This window comes from Canis aureus, chromosome 9, assembly GCF_053574225.1.
Source record: "Canis aureus isolate CA01 chromosome 9, VMU_Caureus_v.1.0, whole genome shotgun sequence".
Classification (NCBI taxonomy): Eukaryota; Metazoa; Chordata; class Mammalia; order Carnivora; family Canidae; genus Canis; species Canis aureus.
In genome coordinates, this window is record NC_135619.1 from 65,838,592 (window position 1) to 65,861,442 (window position 22,851).

At 36.5% G+C, this 22,851-nt stretch overlaps 1 protein-coding gene across 9 annotated transcripts in view; it reads right to left on the minus strand.

Moving 5' to 3' along the window:
- BTBD7 (BTB domain containing 7) overlaps positions 1–22,851 on the minus strand; it is a 111,281-nt gene that overhangs the window by 48,702 nt on the left and 39,728 nt on the right. For 8 of the 9 annotated variants that reach the window (XR_013386766.1, XM_077910412.1, XM_077910410.1 and 5 more), the window contains 2 exons: positions 5,272–5,459; positions 3,518–4,597 (listed from right to left, as the gene is read on the minus strand). Coding sequence is in view for 8 of the 9 variants with exons in the window: in XM_077910412.1 (XP_077766538.1) it covers positions 3,518–4,597; positions 5,272–5,353 (1,162 nt within the window). In the remaining variant the exon portion in view is untranslated. Of the gene's footprint in view, positions 1–3,517; positions 4,598–5,271; positions 5,460–12,694; positions 12,909–22,851 lie in introns of those variants that run through there. The other variant, XM_077910411.1, reaches the window with a different exon arrangement.

A 22,851-nucleotide genomic window follows, 5' to 3' on the forward strand; every position in this document is an offset into this window, starting at 1 on the left:
GGAGGAGCCAGAAATAAACTTATATTTAATCTGCTATGTAGGAAATCAAATGAAATTAAAGCTTATCCTAAAATGCCAGGCCAGTAAGTTGAGGCCCCCCATTACCTATTGATTGACCTCCCTAATGTGACTGCCTACTTGTCTGAATAAAACGAATTCTCAGTGTAGGTCAGGAATCTGTCCTTTGATCCAAACCATTTTGGCTGTCTGCCTATTATCACTTCTTTTTACAATGCTCTTGAAACTATTAAATCACCTCTCCGTCTTGAAGGACATATTTAGTCTCAAGGTCCCCAGCCTCCCTTGACAGAATTTGTTTCCTTCTAAAACTTGGCTTTAACTTTGGAAGTTAAATCTGTTTAGGGATAAAAAGTAACCATCATTAATTCAGAATCATTTACTGAATGCCCACTATTCAGCATAGGGGACACAAAGATGAGAACAATAAGGTCCTAGCTTCACACTGCCCACCAGGCTAGTCTCACAGCATCTCTTAACTGGAAGTTAAGCCCTTGTCTGCATCATAGAACACAGATGATTTTAGTGATTATTTTCTTAATTCTCTCCAAAATGGTACATAACTATAACCATGCTGGATGCATCAGAGAGATGCTAATTCATTATATATAATAGATGCCTCAGAGTACTACAGGCTTAATCTACTTGTAGAACTCCTGCTGAGAAAAACCAAATAGCCAGATATTTACAATACTTTGATAAGTAGCATGTACCATCTCACTAGTGATAAAATTATAAGAAAGTTTTAAAATTAGTAATAACTTAGTAAAAATCTGTGAAATATGCTGAGTATTAAGTTTAATCAATAGAATTATAAAACTGAAATGTGTTCTGAAGACTATCATTTAGCAACTAATATTTATTGAATGCTAACTTTGTATCAGGTGCCAGTCAGATCACTTAACATACATCATTTCCTTTAATTCTCACAATCCTACTTCAAGGGTTACTATTCTTATTTTATAGACAAAACAGAAGCTTAGAAAGGGTGATTTGCTCTGAGGTCAAGCACATTAAAAATTGGTAGTGAAGGATTCAAATCCAGTTTGTCTGGTTCCAGAGCCTGAACTGAGCTTCTAAACTTCATAGTATAAAATTCCTCTCCAAGTGACCGAATATTCTTCTTCCCAGAGAAATGGGGTAAAAATTATGCTGCAGGTATGGTCTGTTATAAACACTAATATGAACAGTATTATGGTCATGGGGGAAACATAAGGCCTACATAAGGCCTACAATCAAAAATCAAAACACCAAATAACCTAAACTCTGTATTTTGAATAATGAAACAGAGAACCATGTGTATATTAAGGGAATATACATACAGTTTTTACAGTAACCAAAACTACGGTAATACAAGGAGTGTTGTTTTATATCTTTAAATGTACTCAAAAAATATAATTTCTAGCTAAATCATAAAAAAAATATTTAAACTCATGTAACATAAAAATAATTTTAGATCAAGTATTACCTAAGATCCAAGAGCAGGCTCACAATTTTACTTTTCATTTTAATTTTCATTACTTTCATTTCATTCAACAAAAACAACAAACTCCCAAAGAAGTGTATTAAGGGATGTTTTCCTGTTTTTTAAAAACAGGAAAAGTGTATACAATACACTTTGGTTTCTTAGTATTTAAACATGTCAAAAAACAAAGCCAATTTGAGAAAATAGATGTTATTACACCTTTTAGGGAACGTTGCAACCTTCAAACTTTCTGATGAATTTGGTTTTACAGAAATAAAATAGTGGTAGGTCAAGCTGCTAGGTTATTTTGATAACATTATTTTCCTATAGTCTGACATCAAAATAGACTACTATCATCAATGTAATGATTCTTGTTTTAAATAAAAATATTTTAACAACACTTTGTGGTAACAAAACTAAATTAGTACTATCACTAGAAATATCATGGTAAAATAAGATTTTATTTTTTTTAAGATTTTAAAAATTTATTTATTCTTGAGAGACACACACACACAAAGAGAGAGAGAGAGAGAAAGAGAGAGAGACGCAGAGACACAGGCAGAGGGAGAAGCAGGCTCCATGCAGGGAGCCCTACGTGGGACTCGATCCCAGGTCCCCAGGATGAGGCCCCGCGCTGAAGGCGGCACTAAACCGCTGAGCCACCAGGGCTGCCCCTAAAATAAGATTTTAAAAGATCCTTTATGTAAACCTTTTCAACCTTTTCTACTCAGGTTTATCAATAACTTCTGTATAATTCCTCTCATGAAATTAATTATTGCAATTTAGCTGGGGCTTTTATTTCTCAAAGTCCTATTAATTTGTTGGTTGAGCCATACAACACACATTTTTATTTTCAAGTTAGAAAAATGTAGCTTTCATGATTCCTTATTTCATTAAATTCCTGTCTTTTGCCATAGACATTAACATTTTCTTTTAATTATATTTATTTTTTTAAAGATTTATTTATTCATGAGAGAGAGAGAGAGGCAGAGACATAGGCAGAGGGAGAAGCAGGCTCCCCATAGGGAGCCCAACAGTGGGACTTGATCCTGGATCCCGGGATTACACCCTGAACCGAAGGTAGATGCTCAACTGCTGAGCCACCCAGGCATCCCAACATTTTCTTTTAATTGGCAACTTCTAATGTTCTTTTAGGAAATACTCATTGGCTAAATTTCTTAAGTAATTTCATGTCATATAGCTTGTTTTCTTTTAACATATGGCCACAGAAAGCAAAGAGTGCATTCTTTCAAGACCACAAATTCCCTTTGCTCTGTGTGGAAGGTCTCTTTCCAGCTCTGATAAGTTAAGATTCTAATGTTTACCAATAGATACATAATTCTTTTGATGTTATCTTCATGTATTTATTTGCCTGTAGCCCCAGAAATGTGCTTTCATAACCTAAAAGTTTTAGTTTAGATTAAATAAAGAAGGCTCGAGTCTAGCACTGACCTTGCCTTACCCACTGGAGGCTGTTGGTTAATGTAAAATTAAGCTTGAAAAGAAGATACATAATGCCTAAAAATTTAAATCAGAAACTGCCTAATTCTTTGGTTCAAATAAACTTGTATCCAAATGTGACTATTTTCATTTTTGGAAGGAATTTTCATTCTCTTTCTAAACATTTAAACATCAGTAAGTTACAGAGTATAAAAATGACAACCTAAGTTATCCCAGGAGTCATAAAATCAAGAATAACCATGATATCTGGGAAACGAGGCTAGTTCAAAGCTTGAGTGCAGACAGTGCAGGTGGTAGTTAGATATCCCATACCTACTGTCTTACATTAGAGAATTAAGAGTCTCTCATCTCATCTATTGCTCTTAGCAGTTTTGAATGCTTGGTTTTAGTACTAAATGAACACACATATTAATACTGACTTTCAATTGTTTCTCAGATTTCATAACTACAGATTCAAAATAACAACCTGGCACATCCCAAACAGCCAAATCATGGAACCTACTGGCTGTGTTTTGAATTTGGAAAACAATTATGTAATTCTAGGAATCAAAATTAAAAGCCAGAATTTCATACCTTGTGCAAGCATGTTAAATTCCAAGAACAGTGCTATGTGGTAAAGTTCCATGGCTTCTTCTGCCCTGGTCATGTTTGGCTTCCCTGCGACGAGAGCCTGAACCTCACTGAGACTCCCCACAGAGGGGCTACAGTGTAAGACGGAAAGGTCCACCATATCAGTATACATACAGTGTAATATAACTTTCGCATATTTTTTTGGTATAATAGACTCATCTAATATAATTCTTGTGGGAGTCCTCAAAGTTCGGTCTGTGATTTCTTCACCAGTCCGTATCCTCCTTTGTAATAAATTCCGAAAAAATGGGGACCGTGCTGAAATAATAGCCTTGTGAGCTTTGAGCTCTTCATCTAAACAGTTCTGATTTCCACCAAAAGCTTCAACCAGTTCAGAGTCTGAAGAAAAACTAAGGACAACATCATAATAACACATGTAATCAAAAAGTCCACGCATATCTACATCAAGGGAATTTGGTGTTCCAAATTCTTCACTAAGCTGAACGAGGATATCAACATTTTGAAACCTTGAGTCCTCCATTCCGAACTCTCCTGTATAAAGGTAGTGTAGCAAAGCAGAAAACATGGGCATGTCTATACCAGCTGTATTGATGTCCATAATGATCTCTGCCCCATACTCCGGTGAGGAAGAAAGCAGTGTTTTAAAAAACGGACACCTTGCTGCCAAAATGGCACGATGAACAGGAAAACAAGTTTCTTGAAATATTAAGTCTACATCGGTACAATACTTGTACTCATAAAGATCGGCCATATCTTTCTGCAATGTCCGAGCTTCTGGTCTAGCCAAACTGGCTTGTAGAGAAAGCTCCTTTAAGGCTGAAGTTCCCTCATATTCCTCCACTAAAGCATTAACATCTCTAACATCCCACCCAGAGAGGAGTTCTCGCATCTGCTTGGCATGATCGGCAGACCTATTAGATTTTCGACGCTTGATAAACTTCTTTTTGAGGGTGGCAAGGCCAGAGGTTCTCTTTTTTTTGTCTTGTGGTTTCTCATGGCCATGGTCAAGGCTATATAATTTTGATTCACAACCATAGCCTTGCTGAGAGTAGGATGATGTCCCTAAGAAGGAAATCAAACAAATGAAAATGTTTGTTCTCAACATTTATTTTCAACGTCACTTTAACACATATTTTATGCTAAAATTTTTATAAACAGACATTCCTGAACCATTCAAATAAAACTGACTTTTATTTCTATAAATTTCAAATAATTCCCTTCTATATTAAATAAGAAATAGAGACTGACAGTTTATTCTTTAGTTGACAAAATGCTTTTGGTTCTCTGGCTATCAAAAACCAGATACTAACAGATTTTAATCATGGATCTTTAGGAAATGAGAGTTAAGCAGATCTGTAAATTAAGAATACTATTTGTATATAATTGTGACTTTTTTTTTTAACTAGCAGTGGTTTGTACTAGAGAAAATAAATGGACCAGGACATAAGGATGTCCTGTATTTCACTATTTTTACACCAATGGAGATTGCCAGTTTTCCGAGGGCAATGGCAATTATGGTTAAGACACCGAAGAAAAGATCAATGGTGCTATAGCAGCTTGGTCAGAATAAAAATCATACAAGCCAGATTTACATTTGTTTCGGAAAAAATCTGGATGTTGCAGAATTATTATCTATAATAACTTTTTCACAGTTTCATCCAGAAAGGCCACTGAAAACAAATTCTATTTATAATATTCACAAAAGCAAGTGAAATTAGAAAAACGGAAACAGTTACCTATAAAAGTCTGTTGGGCTTGAGAATTTCCCCCTACCCTCGGGGAACATGAATGAGGATAGTTAGATGCATTAGCACCCATTTTCTTCAGTCACTCAGGCATTCCATCTGCTGGTTCTTCAGAGTGTAATCCCAGAGGCCTTTACGAACTTTCAACCCTGGATCCAGCAGCCTCTTTTCATCCATTTCTTGATATGAAACAAAAATAATTTTATTCATTTTTTCAAATGTATTTCAAATTACACAGTTAAAAAAAAAAAGCAGGCTACTGAAAACTGCTTTTATTTGCAAATGACAGGCTGTCAAATTCACATGTAAAAATTTCAGAAAACGTAAACAAATAGTTAAGCTTGAATTATGAATCAGTGTTAGCTGCAATTTTGAACCATAAAATGTACCAATTACATACTTTCTAAGGCAGGATAAAGTAACAAATCAGACTAATTTAAATATATAATTATGGAAAGAGTATTTCAAATTACAGGGAAAAGTATTTAGAGGACTAAAATTTTTTTCAATTTTTTTCTTACTTCTTAGAGGCAACTGCCAGTCATTATAATCTAACATTCTAAGCAATTTATATACATTAAAGAGGTTGATATTAGAGGTTATCCTCTTCGTGAACCCCTGAAATTAAAATATGGCTTTCTATTACCTGATATTAGACTTAACACAGACAAAGCAGCACCAGTAAGAGACAATTTGAACAATTATAGAGTAAATTCCATACCATGGAACCTTAACTATCAGAACTACCAGCAAAAGATATATGCACAAAAACAAAACACTCTAAGATTAGAGAACAGGGTTAATAGGACATATATTGGTATTGGTATAGCATCAGGACATACAAAGTTTATCTGACTAAAAAGGATAATGGTTTTAAGAGAAAACACAATTCAAAATCTATTATTGGAATTATTATGAAACCAATCAGGACATAATCTAGTCTCAAAATGAAGGAAGAAATGATTTAACAAATAGAGTTAAACACACACAAGCAAAATCACAAAAAAATCTGCTAGAAACAGAAGTGTGTCAAGATTCTTGAAATTTTTAATCTCTGTTACTGATACAGCATAACCACAGGAATTCAAGTTTAAGAAAATCACTGTTAACATCTGTGCTTCCTTCAACTTTTCCACTATAAATATGAAAATTTAAGCATAGAATGATCTACCTATAGTGTTCAAGACTGGGAAACATTCTACAAAGTGGGTATTATGCAAAGTGGAGGTAAGTGTATGATCCAATCAAATCATACATTCACACAAACAAATTTCCTAGTTGAAATTCACCTATCTACCTACCAAGGAAAACACAGCATGTCATTCAACTTTTTACTCTGGGTGCCTGCTACTGAAGTCAGAAAGGCTATGAGTAGACAGAGATGTGACAGTGCATTCTATAAGAAATAACCAGCAAGGAACCCAAAGAGTTTAATGTATTATTTTTGTAAACATTAAATTGTCAAAATTATTTCTTCTACCAAAGTCAGTTTTTTTTTTAAAGTCTGATGCTTAGTGTAAGTAAATACAGTTTTTTATTCTTAAATATTAGAAATGTAAAAAAAAAAAAAAGCTGCTTTTTGGGGTAATTTTGAACACTGTCAAAAAAATTTATCATTATAGTTAATATTGTCAATTCTTGTAAAACAGAAATTAAATCTGCCTGTGTTAATTTCAGTTCAAACTTAAACAGTAAGTCTAATAAATCTTAGTTTTCAAATTGAGCTTCTTAAAAGTTTTAAGGTTCTATCAGGTACGTTTAGTAGTTCTTTTTTTTTTTTTTTTTTAATTTTTTATTTATTTATGATAGAGAGAGACAGAGACAGAGACATAGGCAGAGGGAGAAGCAGGCTCCATGCACCGGGAGCCCGATGTGGGACTCGATCCCGGGTCTCCAGGATCGCGCCCTGGGCCAAAGGCAGGCGCCAAACCGCTGCGCCACCCAGGGATCCCCCCTTTAGTAGTTCTTTAGAAGAAACTAGGGTCCTGGAAGCCAAGTTTGTGGCTTCATTTACAAGTCAAATCCTTTTATCACTGAAAATTTGTAGTTAAAAACAGCACAGAGAATTCTTTCTCAAATTTATTTGAGATTAAGAAAATATATTAAGAAAATATTTTAAGAAATTAAGAAAAATGCAGAACAAAAAATTATGTAAAATAAAAGCCTTTTACTAAAATGAGAGAAAAAAGGATTAAAAAGATGAGCTTTGAACCTGGGTAAAAAGTGCTGGTAAAGTGTCCCTCCTATGGTAGGTCTCTTTTCATTTCCTTCTTTACTCCTTCTTAAAGTTACATTTATTTTGTTTGCTTTTTAATTCTTTTGGGTGGGGGGGGGGTGCAAACAGGGGGAAGGAGAAAGAATCTCCAACAGATTCCACACTGAGTGTGGAGCCTGACTTTGGGCTCCATCTCCCAACTCAGATCATGGCCTGAACTGAAATTGAGTAGGACACTTAACCAACTGAGCCAACCAGGTGGTTTGCTTTTTAATTTTTAAGGACTACAGAGTAAACTCACTAACATCGCACAAAATATGTGGCTGAAACAAACAAATATGGCGTCACGCTTCCAGATTAAGAATAATCAGTGTCTACAGTAATGGACAGAGTTCCTACTCTCACTTTGTCACACTGTGACAAAGTATGCACATACATCTAGAATTATTTTCGTCTGAGAATTCTGCAAGGTTTATAGGGACACAAAATGGTTACCCTGGTCTGTTTGAAATTTAAATCATGTCAAAAACACCTTTTTTCTTTATTCTTTCTTCTTTTTTAAAAAAGCTCAATTTTATAAGTATAATTATAAATTCTAAAGCAACCATACAAAACATCATCAACCCCACTGGAGACATAAGACCATATAGCAAGCATTAGGGAAGTCATGAGCTGAGATAAGGATGTTTGGCTAACTGCCACTGTCATTAGCACCACAGGGACAGCTGGGGTCTCACTCTGGTGAGGTGACTTGAAACAAAAATGTTCTGGGGACTTTGGGACAGAGTCTCTTTCTAGCAGCTCCTAGTCATTGGGAATTCCCTTCAAGATGAACTGATTTGGACAACATGCATATTTCCTACTGGAGCTCTTATACTAAAATAAACATACGTCTTGGAAAGACTTAGTGGGAGAGATTTCTTAGGATTAGATATAACTCTTAAATCCACCTTGTGTCCCTAGTTTCAAATCTTGGAAGTAATCCTGACTGTACAGTTATACTACTAAAACCGTATTTCTCAAAATTCTCAGGGAACAATTTTATTTATTAAGTAACCAAACCCCTATACCATATGGAACATAGCGTTAAGCTATTTAGTTCTTAATCTAACCCACTGCCTTTAAATGCTGGAAATAAGTCACAGCTAAATCTCTCCAAGGATGTTTTCATTCTAGGCAAGCAATGTCGGTTTCTTATATAAATCAGGATGAAATCCAATCTTTGGATGATATGGCAGGGAAAGAAAGGAAAAGAGAGGGCTCAGGATGCAAATGGCCCTAGAAAGCTGATAAATGGTGATTTAGAATCACCATTCTATGAGAGATCCCTCTGTTAATATGACCAATCTCAATCAAATGATCTAACTGGCTTAAAACAAGTTTCAGTGATTATAGCAGATTCCCCCCCAAATGAGGGGGTGGGGGAGAAATGATACCAAAGGCAACAGAATTAACAATCCCATGGAAATATTTTTAGAAAAAACAAAACAAAATAAAACAAAACATCAACCTCTCTGCCTTTCAAAAAACCCTTAGACCAACATTTCCAAAGTTTACCCAAGGTCCGGAAAATGCAGGATTAAACAAAAACTGATAGGTCTCTTTACTCCAGAATGTTTTAGCATCTTTAAAGTGCTAAGGTGTATTGTGAACCTCCAAGAGGAAGTATTTGGCATAATCTAAGGGAGCCCCTTTGCCCCACAGAGCATTAAAGGAATGTGCTTATATGATACACTTTGGAAAACCTTAATCTTTGCCATAAAAACACTTTTTATTGTTTTACTCAGTAGAGAGAACAATCGACATCAAGCGTCCTGGGATAGTGTAATCTTGTCACTAATGTATCACGTACACGGGATAAGTCACATTTAACTTCTATGAATCCTAAAACTGAGATGTATGGGTCTCAGCATCTGTAAAATAAAAAGTTGACATAGAGTTCCTAAAATTCAATGAAGTTGTATGACTTACTGGTTTGGAAAATGAGGATGGGGAAGGGAGTAATTTTTATATTAAATGTTAGTGTATAGGGGGTGGGGAGGCAATTGGATTTTGCGTTTTAAACACGTTTTCTTCCTAGACTGATTATTAACTATGGTTAATAGAAAGATAGGAATGTGGGGCACATATAAATATAAAAAACAATTCATAATGAAAGAGAAATGCAAACCTATGGTAATCCTTCAGCCCTGTCAAATCTAAGGTGATCACATAACATACCATCACACCAGGATGCTTGAGAGTGAAAAGGGGGTACAAATCAGACAAGATGCCAGAACATGTATAGCCTGGGTCTAGTGGGGCCAAGTGGTTTGAATGGACACCCCTACAGACAAGTCTCACACTTCCAGAGCTAGAAATAAGGCAAAGTTTAAAAAGAAAAAAAATTCCTAAGTTAGAAGTGTAAGACTTTTTATGTCCACCTCATTCCCCAAGCATGTTTTACCCAATATAACAACTCATATTTATTGAAGTTTTATTCTTTAAAAAAAAAATATATATATATATTATATTTATATATATATAATATATATATTTTATATAATATATATTTTATTTATATATATATATGTTTTTTTTTTTTTTTTTTTTTTTTATTCATGAGAGACAGAGAGAGAGAGAGGCAGAGACACAGGCAGAGGGAGAAGCAGGCTCCATGCAGGGAGCCCCATGTGGTACTTGACCCCGGGACTCCAGGATTACTCCCTGGGCCAAAGGTAGGTGCTAAACTACTGAGCCACCCAGGGATCCCCTTATTGAGATTTTAATACATGCCAGACTCTGTTCTTAGAGCTTCACATATACTAACATCTCCCAGTAACTTTTACTGATGAGGCTGAGAAGTTAGTAACTTGCCCAAGGTCTCAGAGATACTAAGTGAAAGAGCCAGGATTACTTTGTAAATCTTCAATTCTATCCTTGGATACATTTTAAGAACAAAACAAAAGGCAACTGTGAACAGTTAAGTGAGAAGCCGAGTCAGCAATAGACCCTTGCTGTTTGAAGATCTCTTCAAAATGGTGAGACCAGATTGGAAGGGAGTTCAGAAAGCCATGAACTAGGCTCATATGTGTCCTCTGGGGCCATCTAATACAGAGGCAGAGGATCTCCACCCAGCACCACAAACCTCAGTCATTCCAATAACAGAAAACAAGTGTTTATAGCAGCAACTTATTAAACAAAAGCAAAACTATGTTTCATTAAACATATTTATTAAGGCAGAGATGCCAGAGTTATGGAGCTGGAAAGGGCCTTCAATTTTCTTTTGGTCAACCTTGTTTTTGAAAGTGAACTATAACCTCACAGAATGAGAGAAAATATTTGCATGCTATATATTTGATAAGAGATTAATATCCAGAATGCATAGAGAATTCCTACAACTCAATACCCCCCCCCCAAAAAAAAACCCAAAACAAACCCATTAAAAAATGGGAAAGGGTCTTAAATAGATATTTCGTCAAAGAAGATACATGGATCACCAAATAAGCACATGAAAACATATCACTAATTATTAGGGAAATGCAAATCATTAAACCACAATGAGATATCACCTCACTCCTATTAGGAGTGATATTTTATTGATATTATCAATAAAAAACAGAAGACAAGTGTTGGCAAGGAGAAATTGGAACTTTTGTGTATACTTCGTGAGAACAAACGTATGTTATGGAAATGGCCACTGTGAAAAACAGTTTGAAAAATTCCTCAAAAAATTAAATTGGATTTACCATATGATATAGCAGTTTCACTTCTGGCTATATACTCAAAAGAAATGAAAGCAGGGGACATGTCCACCCATGTTCATAGTAGCATTATGCTAAAATGTGGAAGCAACCCAAAAGTCCAACAACAAATGGATGAATAAGCAAAATGGGGTGTATATACATGGAATATTATTCAGCAGATGAATAAGCAAAGTGTAGTATGTACGTAAAATGGAGTATTATTCAGCCTTAAATTAAAGGAAATTCTGATCTAGGCTTCAACACAGAAGAACCTTGAGGACATTATGAGAAGTGAAGTAAGACAGTTACAAAATAACTAATATTCTATGATTCCTTTTATATAAGACACTCAGAGGGCAGCCCTGGTGGCTCGGCGGTTTAGCGCCGCCTTCAGTCCGGGGCGTGATCCTTCGGGCTCCCTACGTGAAGCCTGCTTCTCCCTCTGCCTGTGTGTCTCTGCCTCTCTTTCTCTCGGTGTCTCTTTATGAATAAATAAAATCTTAAAAAAAAGAGACAGTAATCAAAATCATAGAGACATAAGCAGAATGATAGCTGTCAGGGGCTGGAAGGAGGGAGAGTGTAGGGAGTCAGTGTTTAATGGGTAGAGTTTCAGCTGGGAAAGATAAAAGAGCTTTGGAGATGGATGGTGGTGACAGTTATACAATACAAATATACGTGATACCACTGAACTGTACAGTTAAAATAGGATGGCAAATTTTATACATATATGTATTATACAGTCTACAATTTAAAAAAGAATTATAAACATTGCCATCAAAAAACTATTGTCATCAAAAAACATTCACTTTTGAAGTTTATGGTTAAGGTTCAAAACTGACTTATCTAAGGAAATTCCTTTTCCAGATAAAGTAAAACAGATTAATTATTACTATATTTCTCTTCAAGCATCAGAGAATTCATTTGAAAAAAAAATTAGATAGGAAAAATCTTTTCATTTCAGGACTGTTTCACTGTATCAACCATTAATAAAATATACACAAATATTCCTAGGTCATGGCCAGTAGGCACATGAGAAAATGCTCCACATCACTTGTCATCAGGAAAATACAAATCAAAACCACAATGCAATACCACACAGTGAGAATGGCTAAATTTAACAAGACAGGAAACAACAAATGGCGAACATGTGGAGAAAGGGGAACCCTCTTACACTATTGGGAATGCAAACTGGTGCAGCCACTCTGGAAAACAGTGTGTGGGTTCCTCAAGAAGTCACAAATAGAGTTATCCTACAACCCAGCAACTGGACTATTTGGGGTATTTAAGCCAAAGATATAGATGTAGTGAAACGACAGGACATTCACACTCCAATGTTCATGGCAGCAATGTCTACAATAGCCAAACTGTGGAGGAGCCAAGATGTCCTTAGATGAATGGATAAAAAAGATACACACACACACACATACACACACACTGGAATGTTACTCAGCCATCAGAAAGGATGAATACTTACCATTCATATCAACGTGGATGGAACTGGAGAGTTATGCTGAGTGAGATAAGTCAATTGGAGAAAGACAATTATCATATGGTTTCACTCATATGTGGATTATAAGAAATAGTGAAAGGTGAAAGGGACCATAAGGGAAGGAAGGGAAACTGAGTGAGGAAAAATTAGAGAGGAAGACAAACTATGAGAGACTCCTGATTCTGGGAAACAAACGGAGGTTTGCTGAAGGGGAGGTGGGTGGGGGGATGGGGTAACTGGGTAACAAGGCATTAGGAGAGCACATGATGTCATAAGCACTGGATGTTACACTATATGCTTGCATATTGAATTTAAATTAAAAAAAGGAAAAAATATTTCAATGTCAAATGAAATAAACAATATTTCATAAAATTATATTTGCCAGAAATAATGTATTATACTTTAACTAACTTTTATATTTAGAAAATATTATTTGTGGGGATCCCTGGGTGGCTCAGTGGTTTAGCGCCTGGTTTTGGCCCAGGGCGCGATCCTGGAGTCCCGGGATCGAGTCCCACATCGGGCTCCCAGCATGGAGCCTGCTTCTCCCTCTGCCTGTATCTCTGCCTCTCTCTTTCTATGTCTATCATGAATAAATAAATAAAATCTTAAAAAAAATAATAAAAAAATATTATTTGTATTTATTTACACATTTCTGATTTTAAATATCATACAAGTTTTCAAAAATATACCAAAGGTAATAGTATACTGAGCCCCCAAACCTGTATCACTCAGATCCCAGAATTATCAAAATTGTTTTGGCTTATATTTAAATCCTTAAATTTGATATGTAAAGTTTATTGCTAGAATTTAAATGTCTGTTATCAGCTTCTTATAGAAATAAAAATCTGACTAAATATATGTATGATTACAATTATCGTAACTATTAACTACTATAAGCCAACCATTCTTAAGCAGTGTGCCTGCATTAATCCTTTAATTTCTTCATTCATGTGAGGTGTGGGTCTATTATTATTTCCCCCTTGCATAAGGAAAAACTGGGAGGTTAGGAAAATGAGGCATGGAAGGCTTAGTTACTTCCTCAATGTCACAGAACTGGTAAGTTCCAGAAATGGGCTTGACATTCAGGCTTTTTATCTATGAACAATGTTATCTTTGCAAAAATTTCCCCCCAAACGTTTGAAGGAAAAATTTCCAGAGCAGACAAATATAGTTCCATTCCAGAAATGGGAAGTGAGTACACACCTGACAGTATTACTTTTGGCACTTAAAAGGATCTCTCATATAAAGCAAAAAAAATGACTTAACTGAAAGGGTAGCTTATAAAATCAGAGCAAAAGTGCCTTTCTGAATATTTACATTAGACTGCATGTTCTTTGATGGCAGGACAACACTTGTTTATGCCTGATCAACCATTCATCCACCCATCCAATTCTGAGCACCTGACGTGTGCAAGGCACTTTGATAGGCCTGGGAATATAGCAGTGGTTATATATTGAGTAGGAGGATTCCTCATGAAACTAAAAGAAAGGCTACTATTTTGGCTTCCTAGTTTAGAGTCAGACCTTCAAGAATTAACAGGAGTGCACCAAGTAAAAAAGGAAAGGGCATTCAACGTAGATAAAAAAAAGGATGAATAAGTGGGAGTAACTCCAGTCCCAGTCAGTGTCCCACCCCAGCCCCACACCTCAATTATCTGGCTAATACTGCAGCATAATTACATTTCCACTGAACTGTATGCTTCCCAACGGTATGTGCTCAGCAGCTTTATCTTTTTTACCATCTACCAAAGAACACAAAGATGATACATTTGACAAATAAATGTTAGCTATTATCACTAACATTGATAAATAATGTGTCTAAGGCCTTAAGGAGTATATATGTTAAAGTACATGGGTAGGAGTTGGATAAAAAAGCTTCAAATTCCACACTGAAGTGTTGAGTCTTTATTCAGAACACAATGGGGGAACTACTGGAACAAAGAAAAAAAATAGTAGGAAAGAAGCACACTTAGTATTTGTATTAAAAGACTACTAGATGGTCTGAAGGTAGAAGATACTCGATGCAGGAAGACTTATTAGAGGATTCTTGCTATAGTCCAGGAAAGAGTAAATAAGGACCTAGCCTTCCTAATCCCTAAAATGAGGACACTATCAACGTGCTTCACGTTAAGAATTAAATAAGATAATATGGACTGACAGTGGAAAGCAGAAGTAGCCCATCATAAGGGTTTTCATGACGGGCCTGGCCTGGTCTTGTGCCAGGTCTGACCTGGCCTGAATTCTCATTCTACATCTTAGAGATGTTGAGGTATCCTGAAATACTCAGTGTCTCGACATTTAAAGCTGAGGCCAATTCCTAGAAAGAGGTGGATAAAGGACCCATGTGGCTGCAGAGTGAAAATGTGAATAAGCCTCTTACTCTGTATCCTTTACTTCAGGGCTCACATTCAAAATGCTTCATCTAGGGATCCCTGAGTGGCTTAGCGGTTTAGCGCCTGCCTTTGGCCCAGGGCGTGATCCTGGAGTCCTGGGATCAAATCCCACATCAGGCTCCCTGCATGGAGCCTGCTTCTCCCTCTGCCTATGTCTCTGCCTCTCTCTGTGTCTCTCATGAATAAATAAAATCTTAAAAAAACAAACAAACAAAATGCTTCATCTAGACCTAAAACCTCAGAATAAAAGCCTCCTGAAGTAATTGGTGGAAAAATGGGTAATAGGGCTGAAAAGGTTTGGAAGCCTGACTCTCAGCTCCTGGGCTTTTGCTTATTCCCCTTGTCTGTGCCTCTGGCAGTGGTGACTGAGACCTGATGGGGCAGCCTGAGCCAGAGTAGTAACATCCACAGCAACCAGAGCAGGAGCTGCGTGGCCCCAGCCATCCTTGACACCCAAGCCTTTGCTGCCTTCTCCTAGTAGCTATATCCCCAGACTGATGTACCTCTCAAAGGAATGGGAAAATTTTTCTCCAACAGCTAGGAACAAGGGCCTGTAACCCAAAGGTGGAAATGATTACGAGGCCCTCTAAGACAGATTACAGAACTGCCCAATCAACTGTATTATAAGATAATGGTGCAATTTGGTACTTTTGTGTTCATGACAGGGAGACTAGTTTTGAGCTAAGTATACAATATTTGGGTGAATAAATAAAATCACAATTTTAATCAGGGACAACTGTTTTTACTGTTGGCTTAATGGTGTATTAAAAAGCAGTCTGGGTGGCTCAGCGGTTTAGCGCCGCCTTTGGACCAGGGCGTGATCCTGGAGACCCAGGATTGAGTCCCACATCAGGCTCCCTGCACGGAGCCTGCTTCTCCCTCTGCCTGTGTCTCTGCCTCTCTGTGTGTGTGTGTCTCTCATGAATAAATAAATAAAATCTTAAAAAAAAATCTGAATCTAGATTTGAGTTTATAAAGGAAGTACACAGAGAAATAGAACTGAAACCAGACAATATATTTGAAGCAACTGAATTTAAAGAAAAACACGGAATTTCTCATAAATTCCATTCAAAGCCAATATCTCACATTTTCTGAAAACCAACTTATGAAAATTTTAAACAAACAAAAAATACAAGACGTATTTCTTGTTGATGAGTTTCTGTGGGCTCCAGCAGTAGGGCTGGAGAGATAGGAAAACATGCTGAGTGAGCCCGACAGTAAGCTATGGGACTTTGGCTCCACATGGAAAAAAGCAGAATACAGAACAAAACAGAAACGTGAGGCCAAATACTCAAAGGTATCCTCATCCAAGGCAGTCTTCTTAAAGGCATCAAATTCTAAAGTACTAGATCATCAAGGGAATAGTCACGTGAATGGTCCCACAAATTATTCAAGTTGTTATAAATTGGAAGATAATAACAGTTTATAAGTTAGAGAGAATTCTGTACTAAAATTTTATTTTTCCTCACACGGCTCAGACTAAGAGAGTACAAATATATAGAAGAAAACCCTATTATTTTAAATTTTCAGTGAAAAGGGATAGCAAGCTATCTATAATGGGACATTAGCCTTAATGAGGGCCTCTCCATTCTGAACCTTACAGAAACTTTGTTGGCATGACGAATGAAGAGTGTTCCTCCTAAGTATCTTCCGAAGTCTATAGAAAGAATCTTGTATGGAGGTGGCAGTAGAAGAAGTGGGTTTGATGATGAACAAGTTTTGAGAAATGTCAGTTATGAAGGACCTTTAGCAGAGACACAAAAAAACGCCTCTTAGGTAAAACGAGAAGTAGAAAGTTAGACAAAACTCTTACTCTCATAATGTTTAGTAGAGACTTTCTTGGAACTGTGATAAAAATTTTTCCTATCTCTTTCCTCAACCCCATGGCTCATCCTGTGCCACCCGCTTGCTGTAATAGAAACACAGGAAGAGGATATTGCAGTCCAGATATATAAAACTGAAACATATATTCTAGGTCCAGTTTCTGCATGTTAAAACACTATTTCGCATTTGCTTAAGATATCTATACTAAAAAATTAAGATAATCCTTATTATAAAACATAGCACAAAACTGGTGAGGGGATAAATGGAAAGGAAAAAGGGAATGATCATGTCTCTACCTTGCATGACCGGGTGGTTAGCAATGCTATAAATGAAGAAGAAACACAGGACATGTAATTTATGGGTGAACTGGGAGTAATAAGGATAACAGGTTTGGGGTTCCAGAGAGACATACCAAGGAAGAAGTAATGCAAACAGAGCAGATGTAAAGGAAGAAGTCTGAAAACAAGAGCTTCCTAATACTAATATTTTCAACTCTAGAGGTAACACTCAAATACATACTACAATATGGCATTCTTTGGAGATTGGCAATTCATTTACTCCCTTTTTAAAAAAAGATTTGAGAGAGAAAGAGAATGTGTAGGGGAGAGGGGCAAAGGGAGAAGGAGAGAATCTCAAGCAGACTCCCCACTGAATGCAGAGCCTGATACAGCACTCTATCTCATGACCCTGAGATCATGACCCAAGCCAAAATCAAGAGTCGGATGCTAAACTGACTGAGCCACCCAGGCACTCCATAATTCATTTATTTCTGACTGGGGATATGATTTATAAAGGTCCTATCGATGTTCACAAAGATAGAGCATCTAAGAAGTGACAGGTTTTTTTTAAACTCTACACCCAATGTGGGGTTTCTACTCATACCCTCATGATCAAGAGTCACATGCTCTACCAACTGAGTCAGCCAGGTGCCCTGACACTGTTCATTTTTTGAGGCCTAAGGCCATTTTGGGCATAACAGCATTATTGCATAGTGCCTGGTGAAACAATGGTGATACTGAAGTTCTCTTCCAATCCTTAGCATGTCTGAGTCCATGTGTTCTCCTAATACTATCTGTGTAATAGTCATATATGCTATCACTAAGATATATTGGATATTTTTTAAAAAGATTTTATTCATTTATTCATAGACACAGAGAGAGAGAGAGATGGGCAGAGATACAGGCTTTAGAAGAAGCAGGCACCATGCAGGTAGCCTAACGTGGGACTCGATCCAGGGTCTCCAGGATCACACCCTGGGCTGCAGGCGGCGCTAAACTGCTGTGCCACCGGGGCTGCCTGATATACTGGATATTAAAACATTTTATTAACTAAGATTTTTAGACATCACTTCTTGAAACACATTCTCTTTATCAGTCTCATTTCTACCTTCTCTGAACAAAGATAATACCTTTCGGGTTCACTGTGCCAAGAAAATTATACCTTAGAGGAAGAGGATATGTCTTCCATGTGGTAATCATTATTGGAATGAATGTCTTGTCAGCAGTAATATTTTGCCAGCATCTTTCACCTCACAAATGAATAGATATATATTTTCTAGAATCATTAACAGAATATACAAATAAATTTCCCTAACATTTTTCCATCTTAAGCTTTCCCTTACTTTTCTTTCTAATAAGATATCTTAAACCTACCCATTTCTTTAGATGAGTACTAGATACCGGTTGAGATACACAGGTCTTCATTTGACTTCTGATTTCGTCTTTTTACATTTCCTGCCCCTACCTCAGGGCCTGCTATTCCCTATGCCTAGAAAACTTTCCCACAAAGTCCTCAAATGGTTCGTGTCCTCATTTTTTTTTTTAATTTACTTATTCATGAGAAACACAGAGAGAGAGAGAGAGAGAGAGGGAGAGAGGCAGAGACACAGGCAGAGGGAAAAGCAGGCTCCATGCAGGGAGCCCGATGTGGGACTCAATCCCAGATCTCCAGAATCACGTCCTGGGCCAAAGGCAGGCACCAAACCACTGAGCCACCCAGGGATCCCCTCATGTCCTCATTTTATTCAGATCTTTGCTCAAGTGTCATGCCCTCAAAGAGACTTTCCCTAATCATCGTCTAAAAAATAACATGCCATCTTAGCCCATCATTCTCTATCCCCTTTCTTCAGCTTATTTTTCTCTACATCACTTTGCAGCACTTGAAACTATATACTTATTTTTTGCTAATAGCCTCACACTAAGCTCCAGGAAAGCCAGGATTTCATTTAGTCAACATTAAATTCTCAGCACATAGAACAATGCCTGACAAATATGAAGTATTGAGTTAAAAACTGCTGAATGAAATCAGTTTTTTAAAAATAAAAGACGTGTTTGTAATTATTCTTCAAGCTTTTCAATCCAAAAACTGTCTCTCAGATCCACTGGATATAATCTAAGCCTCATAGAAGACTGTGATTTAAAAACTGTACTAGTATTTGGGAGGGAAAACCCCCCAACATTTCCCCTGAATCACAGGATATATACACAGCCTTAAATATGACATTCTTGGGATGTTTCAAAATACACAATTATTTTAAAAACCCATACTTATTCCTCAAAAAATTAAACACAGAATTACCATATGATCTAGCAATTCCACTTCTGGCTATTAAAAAAATGAAAACAGGGACTCAAACAGCTATTTGTATACCCATCTTCACAGCAACATTATTCACAATAGCCAAAAGGTGGAGCCAAATTAACTGTCCATTGACAGATAATCGGATGAACAAAATGATACATAAGATACAATGGAATATTACTCAGCCTTTAAAAGGGAGGAAATTCTGATACCTGCTACAATATGCATAAACCTTGACATTATGTTAAGTAAAATAAGCCAGTCAACGAAGAACAAATTGTATGATCCTATTTTATTTATTTATTTTTAAAAATTTTATTTATTCGAGAGGGGGTTGGCAAAGACACAGGGAGAGGGAGAAGCAGGCTCCATGCAGGGAGCCCAATGTGGGACTTGATCCCGGGACCCCAGGATCCTGTCCTGGGCCAAAGGCAGGTGCTAAACTGCTGAGCTACCCAGGGATCCCTGATCCTATTTTATATGAGGTACTCAGAGTAGTCAAAATCATAGAGACAGAAGGTAGAATGGTGGTCACCAGGGGCTGAGGAGTTAGTATTTAATGGTTAGTTTCATTTGGGAAAGAAAAAAAGTTCTGGAGATTGATGGTGGTGATGTTGGCACAACAATGTGAATATACTTAAAGCCACAGAACTATACACTTAAAGCTAGTTAAAATGGTAAATATGTTACTTATATAATACATATATATATATATTAATTTATATGTATTTTTAACCATAATTTTTAAAAAGTCGAAAAATCTCCATTGAAACAAAAACAATGTCTTGCCTTTCCTTATATTCTTTTAATAACTATAGTGGGAGTATTTTATAAGAGGACCATACAGTTTACAAAGTGCTTTTCACACAGCAATTCATTTTATTCTCACATTACAGGATAGGCTTCATTCTCTGACTGATGAATGAGGCAGGGAAGGCAGAAAGGTGAAGTGACTTATCCAAAGTAAAATATATTGTAAAATGACAAAGCCAAAACTAGATCCTAGGCATTCTGATCTCTAACCTACTGTTTTTGTCTCAATAAGAAAGCATCTCAAGTCTTCAGTCCCGTATCAACCTTTCCAAGGAGAACAGCCATGTCTTCTTTAAGCTTCTCTATATCTACTGCATACAATTCTTGCTACTCAAGTCTTAAATTGTTAGTTTCTACTTTATCACTCAATGAAGGTTAAGGGACAATCTTAAATTAATTTCAGTGTTCTGCAGTGTTGGTGAACACTAAAAGTTTTTGGATTGTGGATTATACTCCATAAACATCAACCCTCCCTAGTGTCTATGCTTCTATTTTCAATCCTTCCTATTGTTTTTTTCTTCTTTGCAGAAGATACTTTTGCAACTTCTGTACTAAAGAAAAAAATTTATACAAGTAGAAGAGAATAGTAAAACAATCTCATTCCATCACCAAGTTTCAATAATTACCAATCTGTGGCAGTCTTGTATCACTATATCCCAACTCATTCTCTACGCAATCCCTCTGGATTATTTGAAACAAATTCCAGATAGCATATATTATTCCACTTGTAAATATATCTTTATACATCTCTAAGAGAAAAGATACAAGGACAACTGTAGTACCATTATTACATCTAAAGTAATGAATAGTAATTCCATAATATGAACTTCCCACTCAGTGTTCACATTTCTCCAACTAGGTTATTTCTTCTTAGTTTGACTCAGGATCCAAATAAGGTCTATACATTGTGACTGCATGACTATGTTTCTTAAATAGGTTCCTTCACTCACTCATTCTTTTTCCCCCTCCTGCCATTTTGTTGTTGTTGTTGTTGAAAAAAATCAGATTATCTAGAGTTTCCAGGTGTGGATTTTGCCAAATGCATCACCATGATATAGTTTAGTATGTTCCTCTGGATCTGTATTTACTGTAATTGATAGAACTAGTGACTTGATCAGATTCAGGATCATTTTTATACTTCTTAAAGCTTATTTTCTCAAGACTACTCCACAGGTGGTGGTGTGTAATTCCAACAATAGGTACAAAATGTCTACTTCTCTGTCTGTGATATTAACAATTACCAATGATCACCAACTAGGGTCATTAATTAATGAGGAGTTGCAACATGGTGATATTCTATCATCCCTTCTTTGTTCATTAGCTGGAAAACTTCTGAAAGAGAAATTAATCAACTATTCAGTTTTCTGATACATACTTTGTGTAGAAGAAGCAGAATAATCAATGATTGCTTACCTTTATTTACTAATTTTCAAAGCAATGAACTTCCCAGTATTTTCTAAAGATCATCAGCAGCAAGATTAAAGGAGATTTATGGATCTAAATATATTTGATGGGTTTCAATCCTTTGCAGTTATCCTTATTGAGGCTCAAATTATCCCATATTTGGACACTGGAAACTTATTCAAATTGCTTCCTGGGACCTTATGACACATCCTACTGGTCTCTTGTAGCTTCTTTGCTTTCTGGGGTTACATCTCATTCCAGACATATCTTTTATTTTCTTGCTTTAGACCTGGAATCAACCATCTCTTTATTATTAAAAAATATTTTACTTATTGGGATGCCTAGATGGCTAAGTTATTAAGCTTTGCTTTTGGCTCAGGGCCGAGGTTCCCTCGGGGCCTAAGGTTCAGGAATTGAGTCCTGTATTGGGCTCCCTGAGGGGAGCCTGCTTCTCCCTCTGCCTGTGTCTCTGCCTCTCTCTCTCTGTGTCTCTCATGAATAAATAAATAAAACTCTTTAAAAAAAAAAAAAGATTTTACTTATTTATTTGAGGAGCTAGCATGAGCTGGGGGAGGAGCAGAGGGACAGGGACAAGCAAGCTCCTTGCTGAGCAGGGAACCTGAGGCAGGGCTTGATCCCAGGACCTTGAGATCATGACATGACCTAAGCTCAAGGCAGATGCTTAACCAATTGAGTTGAGGCGCCCCTCAACCATCTCTTTAAAGAAGCTCTAATTTCTTTCAGTGGGAAATGGTATTTAGAAACCACAATCTGAGTGCTAGGGGAGCTAAGTGCCTTTTTAGTACATAGAGACAGGTAATTTTATGCACATATATCTATATAAGCACATACATAGATCCAAACATATATAGGAGTTTATATTGATGCTTCTAACTCAAATTCAGATTTATAAGACTTTTACTTAATCTCATCAATCTTTCTTCTGTTTCTCCTTTTTTACATGTCAAAGTTGCCTACACAACTGTTCATTGACTAATCAGCTGAGAATTAAAATGTCAGTACTATCTACCATCAACAATATGATAAAATCATTTTATGTTTATTTTTTGCAATTCTTTCTACCCTTAGGATACTATCCAACTCAAGATATCCTACAATTACCTAC